Source organism: Eretmochelys imbricata, chromosome 6 (genome assembly GCF_965152235.1).
Source record: "Eretmochelys imbricata isolate rEreImb1 chromosome 6, rEreImb1.hap1, whole genome shotgun sequence".
Classification (NCBI taxonomy): Eukaryota; Metazoa; Chordata; order Testudines; family Cheloniidae; genus Eretmochelys; species Eretmochelys imbricata.
Genome location: NC_135577.1, coordinates 24459639 through 24478717, shown reverse-complemented (window position 1 = coordinate 24478717; position 19079 = coordinate 24459639). Strand labels below are relative to the sequence as shown.

Here is a 19079-nt window from a genome sequence, read left to right as displayed (position 1 = left end):
TTTAGACTAGAAATTAGACGAAGGTTTTTAACCATCAGAGGAGCGAAGTTTTGGAATAGCCTTCCAAGGGAAGCAGTGGGGGCAAAAGATCTATCTGGCTTTAAGATAAAACTTGATAAGTTTATGGAGGAGATGGTATGATGGGATAACATGGTTTTGGTAATTAAATATTCATGGTAAATAGGCCCAATGGCCTGTGATGGGCTATTAGATGGGGTGAGATCCGAGTTACCCAGGAAAGAATATTCTGTAGTATCTGGCTGATGAATCTTGCCCATATGCTCAGGGTTTAGCTGATCGCCATATTTGGGGTCAGGAAGGAATTTTCCTCCAGGGCAGATTGGAAGAGGCCCTGGAGGTTTTTCGCCTTCCTCTGTAGCATGGGGCACGGGTCACTTGCTTGAGGATTCTCTGCTCCTTGAAGTCTTTAAACTACGATTTGAGGACTTCAATAGCACAGATATAGGTGTGAGGGTTTTTTTTGTAGGAGTGGTGGGTGAAATTCTGTGGCCTGCTTTGTGCAGGAGGTCAGACTAGATGATCATAATGGTCCCTTCTGACCTAAATATCTATGAATCTATGAATCTATATTCCCGCGATCCATTCTGCATTGACATGGGCCTGATGGGTTTATTTAATCTGTAGTATCAATAATTCATCTGTAAAATGTGTGAGCTGTGGGGCCATTCTCTCATGAAATTTTGGATTCTGCTCTCATTCTTTCTATATTCAACCAGCTAAGCATTTCTGTCTCTAGAGCCAGTGCCTTTTAAAAAATATGTATCACTAAATATCAAAAAGTATTAATTTGTTAAGTCTATACTAGTATCTTACAGGCACACAGTTCCCTTAGTATCTTAATTAGTATGGAAGATTCATTAGCTCACAATTTCTTGCTATGCCAGTCACAGACACATCTCACCATCAATGTTAAGAACACACAGCACTTCAGTTGTAAATATTTTGGCTGCATCTTTCTCCTTTAGAAGTAGACATAAGTAGGCACTTACCTTGCAGTTTTCCTTGGGCAGATTGATCCACAATCACAAACAGCTGCATGATTGGAACCAATTGGATTTGTAGCTTGAGACCAAAATAGGTATGCACAATGAGATGGTATGAAGTTGGCTGGAAAATTGAGAAGCTTGCTGGAAAAGGAAAGAAAAGTCATGTTTCCCTGATTTTTTTTTATTTGTTTTTATCACCTCTTTCTGTTATCATCCAGAAATGTCACAGACAGGAAAACACTAGCCTGCTGAAAGCAACACTTTACATGAGCAGCCTGAGTCACCATCTGCCCTGAAAACTGCAACAGGCAGAGGACCAAGGATCAGATTGTGACAGATCCAATGCTATGGAAACATGGAATATTCAAAGACTATTGTATCAACTTTTACATGTATCATTATGCGCTAGTTAGTGATTGTATTCCTGGCTCAATGGGTGAGCTAAAGGATGCTTCCCACAGGAACTAAAGACACTGGATAGTAATTAATGCAAATCCCCAAGACCGAAACCATGCAGGTAACAAATCTTGTAAAGTTTTGCACCCTCTGGGCAATAGCATCTACTGGTTTGACCTAGTTCAAAAAGTCTTAACAGGCAGAGGACTTGAAACTGTACAAAATGACAGCCGTGACCTGGGAGATATTCTCTCTGACATGATCCAAGAACTTGCGTGAGTCTGTGTCCAGAGACAGGCTTTGTGAGAGGGCCCAAAATACTTTAAAACCTACCCGAGATTCCATGTGAAAGATGGGTGATTGCTTGGTAAACCAGACATGCATATAAACTGTTCAGAGTTTTAAAGATATGCTTTTTTCTGAAATGCTTTTGTTCTGCATAACAAGTACTTGGCTTTATGAGGGCTGGCTGGTCACTGTTAACCCTATCCTCACTGTCACTGAGAGAACAGCAGGTGCTGGACTGAAGTCAGATCTGCTGAGGTAATCACAGTGCATTGCAGAAGTCTGCAGCCTAAGCCCCCGTCTGAAGGGAGAGGGTTGTGGGGGATCCTGCCCCAGGAAAGGTGATGGCTGGATGCCTGAGACATAAGTGGGGTGCCCTTCCAGAGCGGGAGAGGGTATGAGAGGTACAGTTAACTCAGGACCCATGACACAAACCTCTCTTATTTTACTCCGAAGAACACTGACTGCTTAGCTATAGTGCCAGCCCCTGCTATACTAACAACCCAGCTACTTATGATGACTGTGCGGGATCAGGAATCAAACAGATCACCGCTGCTCTGTGGCATGACGGCTCACAGGGCTGAGTTATATGCTGCTGTATTAAAAGCTTTTTTGAAAAATCACTATCTCTGCCTATAACAGTATAACAATAAGTAAGAGTCTCCCTCCCTATGCCCCCTGCTTAACTACCATTGGTTCCTGTTTCTATTTGAAGATCTTGTTCTTCCAACTTCCTCCGTGGGCTGGTCTATTTACTTAAGGGTTTGGTGCCTCAGGTATCACAGTGAATGCTGGGTACAATGAAAGGGACAGCAGTGACAGTGACTCAAAGGGGTAACTCCCACTATCCTTTTGAGAGGAGAATGACGGTGACTCATAAGTTTCTGCCACTGTAATGACGAGTTATTCCATTCAGATTCCTGTTTTAAAACCAGTTCAATCTAACACAAGATACCTGGAGCAACTAATGGTAAGACCCTGGATATCCCCCCAAATAGAGAGAGGAATTGCCATACCAGAATAGACCAATGGTCCATCTAGTTCAGTGTCCTCTCTCCGATATTGGCCATGCTGGCTAGCTCAGGGAAAGATGTTAAATCCCTGTCATGTGCAATACTGCACTGCAGGGAACATTTCTTCTGGACCTCACCCAGTGATCGATGTATGCCCTTAAGTATGGAGACTGAGATTGCTTTCCCCATTTTGTCCTACATCCATAAATCAGTGTAGGAATGGATTGTATGCCATATTATATCAAATGGAAGCACTGCTCATTTGTAAATCTTAAAAAGAAGTAGCTCTTGAATAAAAGTAGCATCCCAAAATTGAACTCCCTCTTAAACGTTCCTTGCTTTTAATATACAACTACTGAACTTAATTGATGCTTGAGTTGAAGTCAAATCCAAAGAACAAAAAGAAGAGTTGTTTTTGAAGCTACCCATATATTTTTTAGCATAGGGTTTTCCAGTCACCCATATTCCCCAGAACTGGAATTCTCAACCTAAGTCACAAACAGGTGTCAGGAGTTGTAACTACCCTGCCCTTCCCATATTGCTAAATGGGAGAGGGGTCCCACTATGGAAAAGAGTGTCACAATATGGAAAGGTTTGAAAACCATAGCTGTTACTGATTGTGGCTGTGGCTATTTATGCCCGGGAACTGAACTGGGTGAATGTTCAACCAGCTCTCAGTATGTGCCAGCTGTTCATAAAACACTCAAAAACAGCTGAGCTCTGACACACTTGGAGGTATTATATATAGGCAATACAGCATTATCAAGCCTGAGTGGAAAAATCAACAGAACAGCCCTACAAAATAAATAAACTGGAAGAGCTAGGCCCACTGGTACCTCTGTGATGTTGCCCAGAGGGAGTCATATGCTAAGGTGAGGCTATTTAATATGTGGCCTGTAGATTATATTGTTCATTCTGTAGAGTACTTTGATCTGGATCCTTCTACCAGGCAATTACAAACTTCTCCTTCCATGTGTGTCTGTCCTCCCTCCCCTCTATCTATGCAACTGAATAGTTTTTGGTAGAGGGGGCAGTGACTGAGATGTGGTGCTGATTATGGAGCTGGTGACTCTGCAGTTTAAACCTTCACAATAAGCAGCACTAAAAGGATTTACAAATTTGGGGGAGGTTACTTCAGGATCCTCTGTTCTCTGTCTACTGATCTCCCACAACAACCCTCACAGATTCTGCCTCACTGCAAACATCTTTCTAGCGGAATAAGGCTACATGTGACTCTTTCTATGCGCCATGAGCACTGCTCTGCGCATCGCCACAGGGTGTTGTTTGACACAAATATAAAGTAACTGCCTCATTAAAGCTCCATACCCCAAATATACCTCCACTGAGCTTTCTACCCAGGTCACCTCAGCGACAGAGAGACCTAAGATCAGTCCCCAAGACCACCAGCCTTGAAAAGAGTACTTAAAGGGAAAAAAGGAAACAAGAAGAAAAAGATTCTTGTTGGAATTTAAGTGATAGATATAAATCAGAAAACTTTTTCTCTCTCCTAACCAGAGTATATGGGTAAAAATTACGCGAGTTAAATATGACATTCCTGGTCCTATACAGAACATATGCTGGCAGTGAAGTTCATTTCTATCTATTTATGTGAGACACGTGCAGATTAAGCTGTTTGCCCAACATCATACGGGAAGCCTGTGCAGAACTGGGGCTCAATCACAAAACCATTCTTCTATCCTTACTGATTAGCCTCTGTACACAGAGACACCATCTCGTGGTTAGGTCACACTTTCCTCCATGTATTTTCTCAAATCCCCTTCCTCTCAAGCTCTTTACATTGCAGTCCAGTTCATTCCAGCACAAACATTCAAGAAATGCCTCTCTGCCTTTCTTTCATCAAAGGCTGTAACACATAAAGAGCTTGCTTTTCCCTTAACATCAGATATGCATTGGAGAGGTGGTCACATTCCTTACCTGTCACATGGGGCAAGTGCACTTCCAGTTCATTCAGCAGCACAGTGCCATCTGATCTGAAAACCAAGATCTGTGTGCAAGCAAAAAGAACATGTTTAAGTTACTGCAACTTCATGTATACAGAGGGAAACAGACCACAAACATTAACCTTAAAACTGGGGAGACAAGAAGGGATCACGCTACTTTATGCAGACGAACTCAATATTCTAGTCACAGTTTTAAAAAGGAGCAATCTAATTAGCTAATGAAGATTCTGTCTGCCCTAGCATCCAGTACATGTACAAAGCTTTGGGCTTGTTAGACAACTCTTTAATGTATACTAAAACAGTTTCTACTAGAGAAAAAACGCTCCAAGAAAGTCACTTATTCTGGATACCAATTTTGCCAGGTGGCTGAAAGCATTTGGCGCTTGACAACAGTGTGTGTAGGGATTTGCTATACGCACACACCTTGCCATGTGTTATTTCTTACATAATTGTACAGCATTGGTAGAATCATAAGGAAGTGCTTCAGGAAATTCTTAATACAAATTTTAGTATGTATTTTTGGGAACATAACTAGTTTCACAAATGTTACTGTCCAGAGCCAAGAAGACCGGAACTATATGGCAGGAAAGGAGGAGAAAAAACTCACAGAGGTCTAGATATTATGATGATGGGAGCATTAGAGATAAATTAGAGAGACAGAACAGAAAAAAATAGATTAGGCAGGAGGGCAGATTGAATAAGAGTGAGAACTTTCCAATTTCCCCCCTCGCTATTAAACAAGAGTGAAATTCAAACAGTTGAGAAGCTTGGCTTGATGAGTATTCAAGAGTTTGACTCCTAACCAGAATATCTTAGGTCTGCAAAATTGGACTTAAATCTCAACAAAATAAAATATCAAGGACTTCTTATTTCCAATCAAACTGGAAATGCCAAGAAAGCAGACTCACAATGCTTCCAGCACTGGGCAGAACCAGAAAGAGTGAAAAGAAAGAAAGAAGGAAGAAAAAGTCAAGCAAAAACTTTTAACTCTGAACTTCTTCAGACTGTACAGAGCTGGTTTGATTTGTACAAACATTTGGACTGGTTTTTATTTTTTCTGTATTCAACCATCCTTACTCAGGATCCCCAGAAAAAGATTATCAAAAGTAAGTAGGGAAAGAGGAATCAGGGAATACATAGATAGAATCCACTCATCCAGCAGACCCCCACACATCACTTACATTTTTCTTGTGGTCTATTAACAGCACAACAGTCTTCAAACAGGTCTGTTTGTCTGTGGAGCCACAGGGAGACAGCTCTGCCAGGAGGGCGTGAGTGTCATTTATACTTTCCTGCAGTCAAAGTGGAAAAAACATAGATTAGTACAGTATGATGGGTTGTATAAATCCCACACTGGCTGAGAAGGGGTTAACTGGAGCCTGAGCGCTTTATTACCCCCACATTATTACACCTGGAGTATGTGTCAGGCTCAGGAATGAACAGGGCTGGATTTAGGGGCAGGCTACCTGGGTGACCGCCTGGGGTTCCAGGCTTGGAGTGCTGTTTTTGTTGTACAGATCCTAGCATGCAAATTTATTGTCTTATATGACATGGATAAATCATGCATACAAATTGTGAATCAAAATTGTGAAATGGGCTACAAATGCAATAAAAAGTAAGGTATTCAAAAGTTTAACAAATGGAGGGGGGGCGCCAAAGACGCTCCTCGCCTGGGGTGCCATTTGGTCTAGGGCGAGGTTAAAAGGAAGGAGTTCAGTGTAGCTGGAAGAAGGAGAGAGATGATCTGGACTTGCATCTCTGTGGGAAGGGTCAGGTGGGATCCACGCAGAGAGAGAACCAGGCGAAGGCTACAAGCATGCAATTAACTACTAGAGTGAGCCTTGAAAAAGGAGCAGGACTCCAAAGAGCCCGTCATGTGGATAACAGTTCCGCAGAAGAGCGGAGAACTCGGGGAAACCTAAGATAGACTAAAGTCTGAGATGGGTAGAAGTTGCTTAGTTTGTGTTTTGTCTGTTTTTAGGGTTTTACTGGGGGATTCCAGGGAGAAGGCCTGAGACCTTCTGCTCTGGAAGCAAAGTGAGACTGAAGAGCCCAGGTGAGGTGGAAGGCATTATATTTGCTACCATTATTTTGTCAGACATTGTTTGGGACATTCATACTTCAGAAGGGATGGAACTATAGTGTGACCTGTCTGGAAGGCCAAGTCATCACCAGACCAGACCACTAACGTTCCAAGGAAGAGAGCTAGGTGGAGTTGCTGAAATGCTGTTTCATGCCACACAGGAGCACTCTGGGACAGCGAGTCTATGACACACAGGAAGCCCTTTCGTATCCTGAGCTGATTTCTGTCACAGAGGACTGAAATCATCTGTTAAACTAACAAACACTGTAGAGCTTTGCTTTTGAGAACTTTCTTTCTAGCGCTACCACCGAAACGAGGACTTCCTTTCAAAGCTCCAGTGGCAAGCATTCAAGTGTTGATAAAGTCAGATCCTTGTTCTCTGGAGCAATGGGGACCAGGCACTTCAGGGACAAAGGGATGACATAACTCGCTGTGCTCTCCCCCACCCCTCCGATTGACTCAATATCACCCGAACACAAGCATAGGTATATTACAGATTAGGTAGGACACTTCCAATCCTCATTTCAGATCTATTAGGCAGAGCTGAGTCCTTCAAGTTGCAGGTCCAGCCATCTGTTCACTAGCACCAGTGTGCTCCTCTGGACTCTTATAAGTGAGACTGGGTTGGGTAGCATAAACCTGTTCCATAATCATCATGAAATTGGAAACGACTAAGGCAGTCAGAGTCTAGCAGGTGAGCACAAACCCTCACTACCACATCAGTGGACACTGGGGATCATGATTCACTTTGAATTCTCTGGTATAGACTCTACAGTGTCCTCCTTCCCAGGCTCAAAAAGTATAATGAAACAGTGATCTGCAGCCACTAAACCAGAAGGCAGATGCATCTATATTTGCTATCTGAGAGAAGAGACCTTTAATACACGGTACCTTGGACAGCACATAGTAACAATCTCCGTGGAAGGTGTATTTCTTCCCGTCAAAGGTGGTGATGTGAGCACCTCCTTCCACTAAGCATGAGCCTGGACAGGATAACTGCTTGCACACCCACCTGCCTGAATCACAGGTGCTAGAAACACAAATAAATAAGGAATCAAAAATGGGGTTAGGTGTCAGAGCGACGGAAAGCACTGAAAAACATCTGTATACAGAGCACTGTTGGGACAAAGTATCCCTAGGTGCTTTGAAAATTTGTCACTGGCTATTTATTTAAAACTCTCCTCTTCCACATATTACAGACTCAAGATGCCATAAAATTGGCTCACTATAACATCTTGACATTGCAACACATGTAAAGGCACCAGGACTTTTGCAGCAGGACATATACAAATAGGTAGCAACTCTACTGACAGACCCGTGCACAGTCATTCTGAGAGCGGTGTAGAGTCAATTGTAATCCTTACCATTCTTCACATTCATTGGTGATATTTTGCCCAGGTGAATACAGAGATCCATGCTGTTTGCAGTGACATTGGTTGACAGACACACAGCCTTTCCCATTGATGTCATCATACACAGTTCCTACAAAACACAACCGTAGGCTCTCATAGTTCATGTCAAAATACCTGCACCAACCAACCCAGGAGAAACTCTTGGAGCAGGCATACTCTCAACCGGACCCAAAATTAATGGTAATTGAGGCTATCAAAAGGGGATTAGGCCACAGAGCTTCCATTGTTTTTAATGTTTAAATTAATATTTTAATGGAAGTTATGTGGCTAAAGCCCCTCGGCCACTTTGAAAATCTCAGCTTAAATCTGCACATTCTAAATGGTTGGATTTAAAATTCACCTAAACTATTGTTGTTGTGCTATCACTGTGAAGGTATTTTCCAAGGTCGGCAACAGGGTCTTGACTATTACATTTGAGCTCATTGTCACATATTATTAATAATATCTCCATGGAGATAATATATATGTAATTATGCCCCTTCTCTGGGTTACCTACAGAGTCTGAATCCAGAAACTCTGCATCTAAAAACATGCATGGCTACTGCTTAACCCGAAGGACCAACTCTCAGTTCAGAGGCGGTAACAGTCTCATAAACCATGTGGCCTAGCCACAGACAGAAATAAAGAGCCTAACTGGGTTAGTGTGAGTTAAATAAAGCCAAGCTAATGCATGACTTTTGTAAACATGCTAGAATTTTATTAATTTACAGGAACAAATTTACTCCACTGGTAAAATGTATTCATTTCTAAAATGTAACTTGCTTTATACTGAATATTTCAATCCTGAATTTCTTGATGTTTTTTTTTTAGTGAAGGTAAAGTATACAGCCTTTTTCAGATACATTCTGGAGTATATGAAGAGACTTGAATCCAAACCTATTGTCTCATATAGGACTGAGAGAGACACCTACCTTCAGGGCAGAAGCAGCCATCCATGAAGTGTTCCTCACAAAGGTTGCTGATCTCCAAATGGGAACATGTGCTAATGCATGGTGAGCTGCTTTCCTGGTAGATCATGTTTCCAGGGCACCTCTTAGCTAAAATAATGAAAGAAAAGATCAGTGACTTGAATATAAACTCTGCGTTCCACAGAAACCAAAGAACATATATTGGATCCAATGAAATCAGTGGAATGGACTCAGTTGGCTGCAATTTGGCCAAATGTATTTAATGTGTTTGATTTCTGAACCGCGTTTTTTTCTTCTCTACATTCTTTTCTTGCTTCTTGAACAGAAGACAGTGATCCTAATCATGCTTCCACTGTAACTAATGGCAAAAAATCCCATTACTTTCACTGGGAGCAGGATCAAACCATATGGCTTTCCATTGGAACATAATTTCTACTTCCAATAAATGTCCTTAATAACAAAGGCAAGGGAGGGGGAAACAGGAAATATACAAGATGAGCAGTTTTAAATATTTCACCCAGGATGAACTGATTGCTCTGCCAAGTTTGGGAAGATGCTTACGGCAAAATTCTTCTGTCCTCCAGCTTCCAGGCCGGCCACCAGCATGGGAACATTGGCGAGAGTACTCAGAGATGGTGCTACAGAGGCAGAAGGAATCCTCGGCTCCCTGGCAGGCACACTTATCCTGCATACAGGCTTGAACGTACTTCTCCAGGTTCAGACGGAACTCACAGTCAGCGAATACTGAAGAAGTCAGCAGATTCAGACACTCATCACGCTAAAGAGGTGGGGGGGGGGAGAAAGAAAAGTTTAAAAGGCATCCCTGGCACCTGAGTTTCTAGAGAGGATCCTTTGTGCTAAAATGGTGCTTTCCTTCTGGACATCACTAATGGTTGCAAAAGAGGGATGGGTCCAAGTCTTAGGTTATCTCTGGATAATTCTGTGTCAGAAACAACACACATGCAACTAAGATCTTTCATCAGTTCTACTCCTCCTTTTAGAAGGCATAACAATGTTAATGCCTTTGGAGTTAGTTAGGGACACGGTATGTGCCTTGGAAAGTTCAGGCTGTTACCCATCTCCACACTCAGTGGTCTCCCCATATTGCAAGGAATGTCTCCACCTGCCAGCTAAGTAAAGTTGACCACTATGATTACTCACATGCTGATTACAGGTTGAGACAGTCTGTGTTTCATCAGGGTCCTCACATAATGTGTTGGGTTTGTTTATCTTTTGCATATTTCCAAATGTGATGGGATTGAAGATCATGTCTGTGAGGGAGATGTAAAAAAGTCTTGATAAACACAGCAAACTTAACAATACACATCTGATTCCTGGCACTCTAGTGATCAAGCAAACTGTTTATTATATATCAGGCACTGTACTGACTATTTTAATACTATTAAGAAAATCCATTTCAGAAGGACATGAAAAGCTCACTAATATTCCAACAAGTGAGAAAGTCTACACCAGAAGTTCTCAAATGGGGGTTGGGACCCCTCCGGGGGTCACGAGGTTATTATGGGGGGGGTCATGAGCTGTCAGCCTCCACCCCAAAATCCGCTTTGCCTCCAGTAAATTGCTTCCGGCTCTAATAGAATATCAGGGTTGGAAGGGACCTCATTTAATGGTGATAAATATATTAAAAAGTGTTTTTAGTTTACAAAGGGGGTCGCACTCAGAGGCTGGCTATGTGAAAGGGGTCACCTGTACAAAAGTTTGAGAACCACTGGCCTACACCAACAGAGACGCCACAGAATCAGCTGATTCACATGGAATATAGTACACTATTAATAATTTATCTCTGTATCTCGTAGCAATCCCTGGAAAATCTCAGACGGAATTTAAGTTCCTGTACTGTAAATTCTACCTTTACCCTCTTTGATGCTTCCACATACAATATCTATAAGCCTGCCTTATATGGTATCTCTATAGACTATCAGACCACTTACCGTTAGAGAGAAATTCATTGTAGAGCTGCTGTCCATTGTAATCCCCACAAAGACCACATGTATTGTTGTTAAACTTGGGATCCAGCTCCAACTAAATAATGAAAACAAAACCAGAAAGAAAATCAGCTGTAGTGCTAAAAAAAAACATTCCCAACAAGAATAAATTCACTAGGAGGGGAAGTTAATAGAGGAGAGATAGTGAATGCCTCTCCATTGTAAATTAGGTTTCAGTACATCTAACATAATAGTAGCACCATCCAATGCAAACAATTACCAGGGGAAAATAAAAACGTATCATGGAAGAATGTGAGACGTTACTATACCATGATGGTGCCTCTTGTCAACATTATGTCAAAGCTTGGGAAGAAAATGTGCTTTAAATAAAAAACTTTTCCCCTTAAGGGGTGAATTTATTCCTTGCTGGGAAGCTGAATAACAGAGCACAGCAATCCAAGGGACAAACAAAAGGATTGCAGATCAGAATTTGTTAGGACTTTTTAACCAAAATATTAGCTGTTTCTCATTCCCGTCTCATCTTCTCTTGAGAGTGAAGAAATGTTCATTTCTATGCCCAACTCCAGTCACATAATGGACAAAGGAACCTTCTCACCTGAGAATAAACTATCTCCATTCCCAGTTGGAAGAGGCTGCTTAACGCAATGACTCTGTTCAAACTATGCTAATTTGTTAAAACCGAATAGTAGCAAAAGTAAAGTTTAGTGTCATACATACCATCAGTGAATCTTCACGGTTCCACATTAGAACAAGGCCCGCTCTTGCATAGACTTTAGTGTAGACTTCATTGCTCTCAATCAGCAAACCAGAACTATAGTATGGTGTTGTTACACTGAGAAGAAGACAGTCAGAGATTTGTTACTAGATCTAATGTAGAAAACAAAAAAGCAGTAAACTGAATGTCTTAGGTGCTGCAAGAGGAACATCAAAGGGCATGGAAGAACCAGGCTCTGCAGATTACACTTTTCTGGCCTCCATCTCTGAGTCCCACACAGCTGTTCTCTGCTGTATAGGACAGACTCTGTTTAGCAGGGAATTAAATCCCCTTCCTCTCAGATACTTGCTGAGGTAAGTTATATTTTGTTTGACCCGGTTTAAATTGCTCTAATCAGCATTCATTCCAGTTGGTCACAGAAATCCAGTTCAGATTCTTCCTATTTCAAGGCAGTTTTGAAAACTTCACTGCCTGATGCTTGCACAGACTTCATTAGATAACAATTATCTCCTGTGGCCATCACATATAAAATTTCAGACTTGATATTTTGGTGCCATCTGGAATTTAACATGACAAGGCAAGGCAATCTCAGAGCCACGGGCTCCTTAAAGGGATAGATTCTCTATCTCACGCTAGGAAAGAAGGCAAAATGCCAGTGAAGAAATGTGATTCAGTCAGTAAAAGCACAAAACAAAGGATCTGAACCTGGGAAAGCAAATATTCACTGCTCGCCCATGATTGAGGTTCACATAGCAAATAGGCACAAGAAACTGAATAGTGTCTTTCATTTTCCAAAAATCATATACTGTTTCAGGAGACTGGATATCCCCTTTAAATAACCTTTATTATTTGAGAGAATGGCTTCATGATTTGGGATGGGGACAATGAAGACATGGGGCCTGATGGTCAACATAGGTGGGAGAAAAATGTGGGGAGAAAAGAGCTTCTTAAAAGCATCAGAATTCAATAATCTAATAATAAGAGATGAATTATTAATAGAATCAGTAGAGGGCATTAATTTGACCTGAGTATCTCAAAGAGGATTGAGCAAAGATGCTGTTGACTGATAAAACGTTGATCCACTGAATATCCACCCCGCTGTTGCACGACTCCCTTATGCTCACTTTGTACACAAGCCACAATGCAGAACTTGGTTCCGTGATAAAAGCATTCCCGCAAACAGCTTCTTACAGTAAAACCTAAATAGCTCAACACTTGACCAAACAGAATTAGTCACATTGGAATCCAGCCAAACCAATGCATAGCTATTTCCTTCTCTAAACAGTTCTCAGAGCAAATGCTATTGCTAGTTTAATGGTGTGTGCCCATGCATACATCCCCTCTCACAATTTCTTTCCTAGCCTTTCACAAGAGTATTTTAAGTCTTAATTTCTTGGTGCCAGAGCTTTTCTAACTACTCATCTTGCACATTTCTAATGCATGCAATCACTTTAGCTAGGGTCTAGACACCAAATAGAAACTGACATTCCTACCACAAGCTACAGGTCACATCATGAACATTGGAGCATGAACATTTTTTAAAGAGAATTGTAAAACACTAGGCATCTACTTGAGAGCATGGAGTCTTCTGGGATGAAGCTTTTTCTAATGCTGACTTTAAGCTAGGGAATCAGAACAGAGGAGTTTTGTAGCATTTATGGAACCAACACCGTAGCACCAAGCCTTTACATAAATAACTGTTCTTTCTTCTATTCTAATTTCCACCTTTGTACATTTTATTTCTTTCATTCTTTGATTTTATAATCGTTTCTTTTCTTATCTTATACAGGTACCTGTAAAGTAGTAAAAATCTAATTCTGAAGATTGCCTCTGTGGAACATGCAACTATATGCAGATACTGGAGTTTGCAATGGGGACCCACACTTACTAGGATGGCTATGAGTACCTGCTATGGGATTGTGTTTGGCTTGCCTGTATCAGCTATGCCATTGAAATGCATAGCAGTGGCATTTCAAAAATCTTTATCTGCTCTATGGAGCCCAAAATTCTGTGGCGATCCACAGAAGAACTAGAAAGTCTTAGGATATGTCAACACTAGAAATGTAATATAAACTAGTAATTACTGCAGTGGTGCATGTTCACACTACCCTCCTTGGGTCAGTGGTGCAGGTCCTCAACAGGAGTGCTCTACCAGGAGAGCCCTCTCAGCTCTGCTGGGAGCTCCCTGCTGGGATCCTGGCTGCCCCACAAACTCCCAGGTTCCCGGTGAACTGCCTCCTCTTCCTTCCCTCTTCCCCGCTGGGAGCTGGGGGAAGCCGCCTAGGGCTTCTTGCCCTCGGGGAGTGGGGTCCAGTTGCCCCCCTGCTCCCCGCCCACCCCCACCCTTGGCACCCCCACCCTGCTCCCCACCAGGAGCCGGGCAGCCTTGTCAATTTGAAATTGACAAGGCTGCCCCGCTCCCAGTGGCAGGGGGGAGGGCACCAGGGCTTCTTGCTGTGGCTCCCAGCTGGGAGCGGGTTCCGAAGCTGCCAGGGCTTCTCACTGTAGTGCAGACCCTGACATAATTAGGTTGACAGAAGCTGCCTTATGTCAACCTAACTGTGCGGTGTAGACCAGCCCTGAGAGACTCACTCTTTCCTGCCCTCTGCTGATTGATATCTCAGGACCCCTTCGAAGCTGCAGAAGTACCACCAGTGGTGGCTAAGTCTGAGTGCTGAACTCAGACCCAGCCCATCTCCCCTAGGCAGAGCATGATCCCCAAATCATTCAATATTAAGATATAACTTGGAAACCAGATGTCACCAAATCAGCATCTGAAGAGCTATCTGATTACCACAATATCCAGTATTAATTTTGTGTTGGTAGTCAATGGATTGGGTCCTCCCCAGGCACTTTAAAAATTCTATAGCTTTCATTGCATTGGCATGTAGTGGGACATGTGCCACAGGTATGGTTTAAAGAGTATGAAAGTCTATAGAACACTGAATCCTATATACAGTGAAAACCTGTTCCACAAGTCTTCTTTTATTAGGGTTTTATTGTTTTATGAACAATACATAGGAGAAGAATAGGTTCAGTGCATAGGAAAGCAATCTTTAAAAGACCTTCTAAAAAGCTGCTTGTGAATTTCTTTTTAACACTTTTGTGCACAACTAAGCAATCTCTCATTTTTGGCAGTAATATATGTCAAAAAACTTCATGATATTTCTGAATATATTCTGGCTTGGTGCCTGGAAAATAGAACGCTATTTTCTATTCCTTAGTAGGCATTCACTGGAGTGGGTTTGACCGTTTTTAATAAAACCTGGGCTCTAGTTAGAGGCAGCAATGACAACAGAGGGGTACATATTTATTTGATCATGTTAAAATCTGTTAAACCTGATCCAGGTTCTGGCACCCTTAATCCAGTGCCACTACCTTACCTAGTAAGTGTCTCATTCGCTTCAGTGGGTCTATAAGCAATATTGCTTCCCCAGAATTTCTTTTGCCTGGTGAAAGGCTCACAATAGATATCTTAATGCTACATATTGTACAGTTCTGTTTGTCTATGGAAGCATCTTACTGGACATTCTTTCAAGAATTATAATACTAGAACTCACATTTCCTGATCCACCACAACCGTATTTCGGGTGAGGTACATTACAACATCCTTTATGGTGATCAGGACATATTGCATTTCAGGGTGTCCATTTTCATTCACAGCACGCTGGACATGGACTGAGAATTCCTGGTAAGACTCTCGACAGTCAGAAGCAAAGTTGTAATCACAGAGGCCAGGGAACTGGTAGAAGTCTCCATCAAAAGTTTTGAAATGATTGTTCCCCCAGGTACTGCAGACATAGTGGCCATGGTTTTGGGTTCTGCCTGTTAAGTGATGGAGAAGGGATGAAGAAAGTGAAATAAAGTAGCTAGCACCCATTGATAATAATCAACATTACACAACAAGACAGCTAAGGAATGATACTTAAACGATTCAGCTATGGCATGCTACTAGGTTTACACAAGAAGATAATCTGCTATGTATACAGAACAAGCCATTTATAAATATATACTCAACAATTTGCCAAAACACCAAATCCTCAGTGTTAGCATAATAAATAAATGATATGTGCATCTCTCTGGCTGAGAGTCGTGCATTTTTACATGCAGCTGGGGCCTGGATACCTCTTGGAGTTCTGACTGCATGTGTGAGGGATGAGAGCACTTGCCTGTCGAAACTGAGAAGCAGAAATGGGCACAATTGGTTGCACAAATAGTTTATTCACTGAAAAAAGCAGTTTCAGTAAGCCCAAAACTATTTCTGAATTTGAACAAAGTTGCCAAATAGGTTTGTCTCAAATAATGTAGGGAGGTTCTATTCACAAAGGGACTCAGGCTCCATTCACAGAAGAAGAAATGGTGGCAACTCCTTTATACCTTAGAACCCTTAGTGGTTAGGGCACTCCCCTGCGATGTAGGAAACCTGGGCTCCATCTCCCCCCTCTGCCTAATGTAGTGCAGGGACTTGAACTTGGGTATCCCACATTGCCAGAGTCTGCCATAACCAGGATAAAGAGTCATTGGCATACCCTCTCTCTCTGGCCCAATGACTAGTCAAGTATTTTATACAAAATGGAATAGCTTTAACAGGAGAAACTGAGGGACACCCCTCCCCCCAGAATAGCTGATAGCCCAGCAGTTAGGGAACAGGCCAGGTGAGTGCCCTAACCACTGGGCTAAAGGAGGCTCCTCTTTGGCCTTTTTATGAATCTAACCTCTTAATTTCCCTTGCTTGTTATTGTTAAAATGTCCAAAAATGAAACCTAATGCTCTATTCAACTTAAAATAATTTCTGTTGACTTTTTTGATTCACTGAATTTTTTCAGAATTTGACATTTGGTTTGACCCAAAGCAATTTTGTTATTTATTTATTTTTCAGAACTGCGAGTAAACAAAATAAATCAGTTATTTTCCCAGCTCTACTGAGGAGCTTTAACACTCCTGTCATATGACACTCCCATACCATTAATGTAGGCTCAGGCCAAGTCTATTAATTTATTCTAAATATTTTTGTCACTTTTCCAATTTTTTTGCAAGATACTTTCTTTATAGGAATTAATCCCTTATGTAATCCAAATTCCAAGTGTGAATTCATTATTTCCATTAAAAATAATGACATGGAGTACCATCGATATTCACAAGAACTCAAGATAAGACAACAACTAAATTATGTCAGGACGGTAAGAAGAAAGCAATAGCAACCAAATGTTTGGAAGTCTCAAACTCATTCCACCACCATTTGTCCACAACAGTAACTGACACAAATTTAGCACAACCTACAAACCATTCTCAAAACTGGAATTGCAGGGATTGTTGTAGATTAGGTTTGAGGTTCATTCTCAGAGCTATGTGTGGTAAGGGAAGCAGCCAAGCAAGCATCAGCACACCTCACATTCATAAACACTAGGTTAACTTTTTTTAAATTGAGTGAACAAAACCATAGGTCCCCTTGAACAATTCATATTTAAAGGCATCAAGATATGCTGTATGTAATACACACAGCAGAGCATCACATTTTCAGTTCATGCATCTACTTTGAGGCTCACTTTCTCCAGAGATCTATATGTAACACCGACAGACCCTGGTTGTCGGTGGGCAGGATCAAACCTGGGGTGTCTGGAGCATAGTGCATGAGCCTCTACCACATGAGCTAAAAGCCAACTGGGCATTAGCTAAGACTGTAGAGCAGACTCAATCTCTCTCTCTTTAAGTGGTCTCGGTGCCACTAGATAGGACAGAACACTACACCCAAGAGGTGTGTGGGTTACATATAGATACTGTTTGCTTTGGGAGAAGTGCAGGGATCCTTTAGATCTCCTAATTTCTCTACTCCATCCAAACAAATCCTTGTGTTGCAGCATCCCCCTCTTCATTTAAGGACAGGTTCACATCCATCCTTCCAAAGCCCATCAACGCTGATTCTTGCATCCACTAAAGAGTGGGATTGGAAAGCAATGCAATGTGTTCCCTTCTTTCCAATTACTAACATCAGGTGCTCTCCTAGCCATAGCATATTCAAGAAGGGACCATTCCCAGGATCCAACCCCCTGATCACCTGCACAGGAAAGCATCACCCAGCTGTACCAAAATATTTGCTATTTTTCAATAATACATATTCATCCTAACACCTCAAGCAAATTAAGTCGGAAACTTATTCTTTTAGAAAGGTAGATTAAGAGATCATGGACTAGGATTGCTGAAGTAATGGGTTAAAAATGAGCTAGTCCAAGTGTTAACACTATATACATCTTTTGGACAAGAAAGCATATACTGCTATTTCTGAATAGCCCAAATGCAGAGTTTTCCTTATGACACTCATCCCCTTTCTCGGTTGCTATTGCTCGGTACCTGCCGAACTCCTGCAAACCTTCATGCTAGGCAATTGTTACTTCATCACATACATCAAGCTGGAGATCAACATAATGGATTCAGCCAGCCACAGAGCTCAGAAAGAAAACTATAGAATCTTCCACCAAAAGAAGTCGCATCTATTTCAGCTCATACATTTGGTCTCAGCATTTGAATGTTAAAAATGAAGGGAGGATATTTGATACCATAATATTCCCTTTAATTATTTCATCGCGTGTTTAGCTTTTTCTTAACTACACTAGTTAAATCTTTCCACCCTTTTCTAGTGGGAAATTCCTCACCATCCCATTTCTAGCTCTTACCTTTTTTAATTTCGTTCGCACAGGAAAGAGCCAGCCACAGTGCAAAAAGGCTGGCAAGTCTTAGCCCCATGGTGGCTAAGCTGCTTGCACTGAAAACGTCTTCAGAAAACCTCTCTTTATATAAGGCCCTTTGGTACAATTAATGCCATCACAGTGGAGGACATGTAAAGTGAGAAGGAGGAGCAGGAGGAAACAAAATGGGTGTAACGTTTACTGAGATAAGAAAGTAAACAGACATAGTTGTTTGTCATAGTAAAATTGGGAATCCGGCATACAGGATACAGGACAATATTGATTCAGTTATCATGCAACTGGAATTTTATTGTCTTTTTATATTTTTAGCTCATATAAGCTTAACCCACAGTAACTCTTGGCAACAGAGAGCGAACATTTTGGGGGCAGTTGAACAACAAGGGAATCCCTGAAATGAAACTTAACCTGGGATATCCTCAAGTGTCTGCTTTGAAACCAAGAGTTTTTAATTTTGCATTATTGCTCAGAGGTATTTATGTACAGATTAAATAATGTTTGTAAAGAACCTTGAAGATGAAATTGGCACTTATGGGTAGGGCCCGACCAAATTCACAGTCCATTTTGGTCAATTTTACATTCATAGGATTTTAAAAATCACACATTTCACGATTCCAGCTATTTAAATCTG

General features: G+C 41.6%; 1 protein-coding gene across 1 annotated transcript in view; it reads right to left on the bottom strand.

The window, feature by feature from the left end:
* MUC2 (mucin 2, oligomeric mucus/gel-forming) overlaps positions 1-18488 on the bottom strand; it is a 67493-nt gene extending 49005 nt beyond the window's left edge. The window contains 12 exon segments of the mRNA XM_077819942.1: positions 1011-1148; positions 4637-4706; positions 5844-5954; positions 7637-7775; positions 8110-8227; positions 9069-9194; positions 9627-9843; positions 10227-10336; positions 11018-11108; positions 11750-11864; positions 15308-15572; positions 18419-18488. Of these exon segments, the coding sequence (XP_077676068.1) occupies positions 1011-1148; positions 4637-4706; positions 5844-5954; positions 7637-7775; positions 8110-8227; positions 9069-9194; positions 9627-9843; positions 10227-10336; positions 11018-11108; positions 11750-11864; positions 15308-15572; positions 18419-18488 (1570 nt within the window).
* Between the last annotated feature and the right edge of the window lie 591 nt (positions 18489-19079).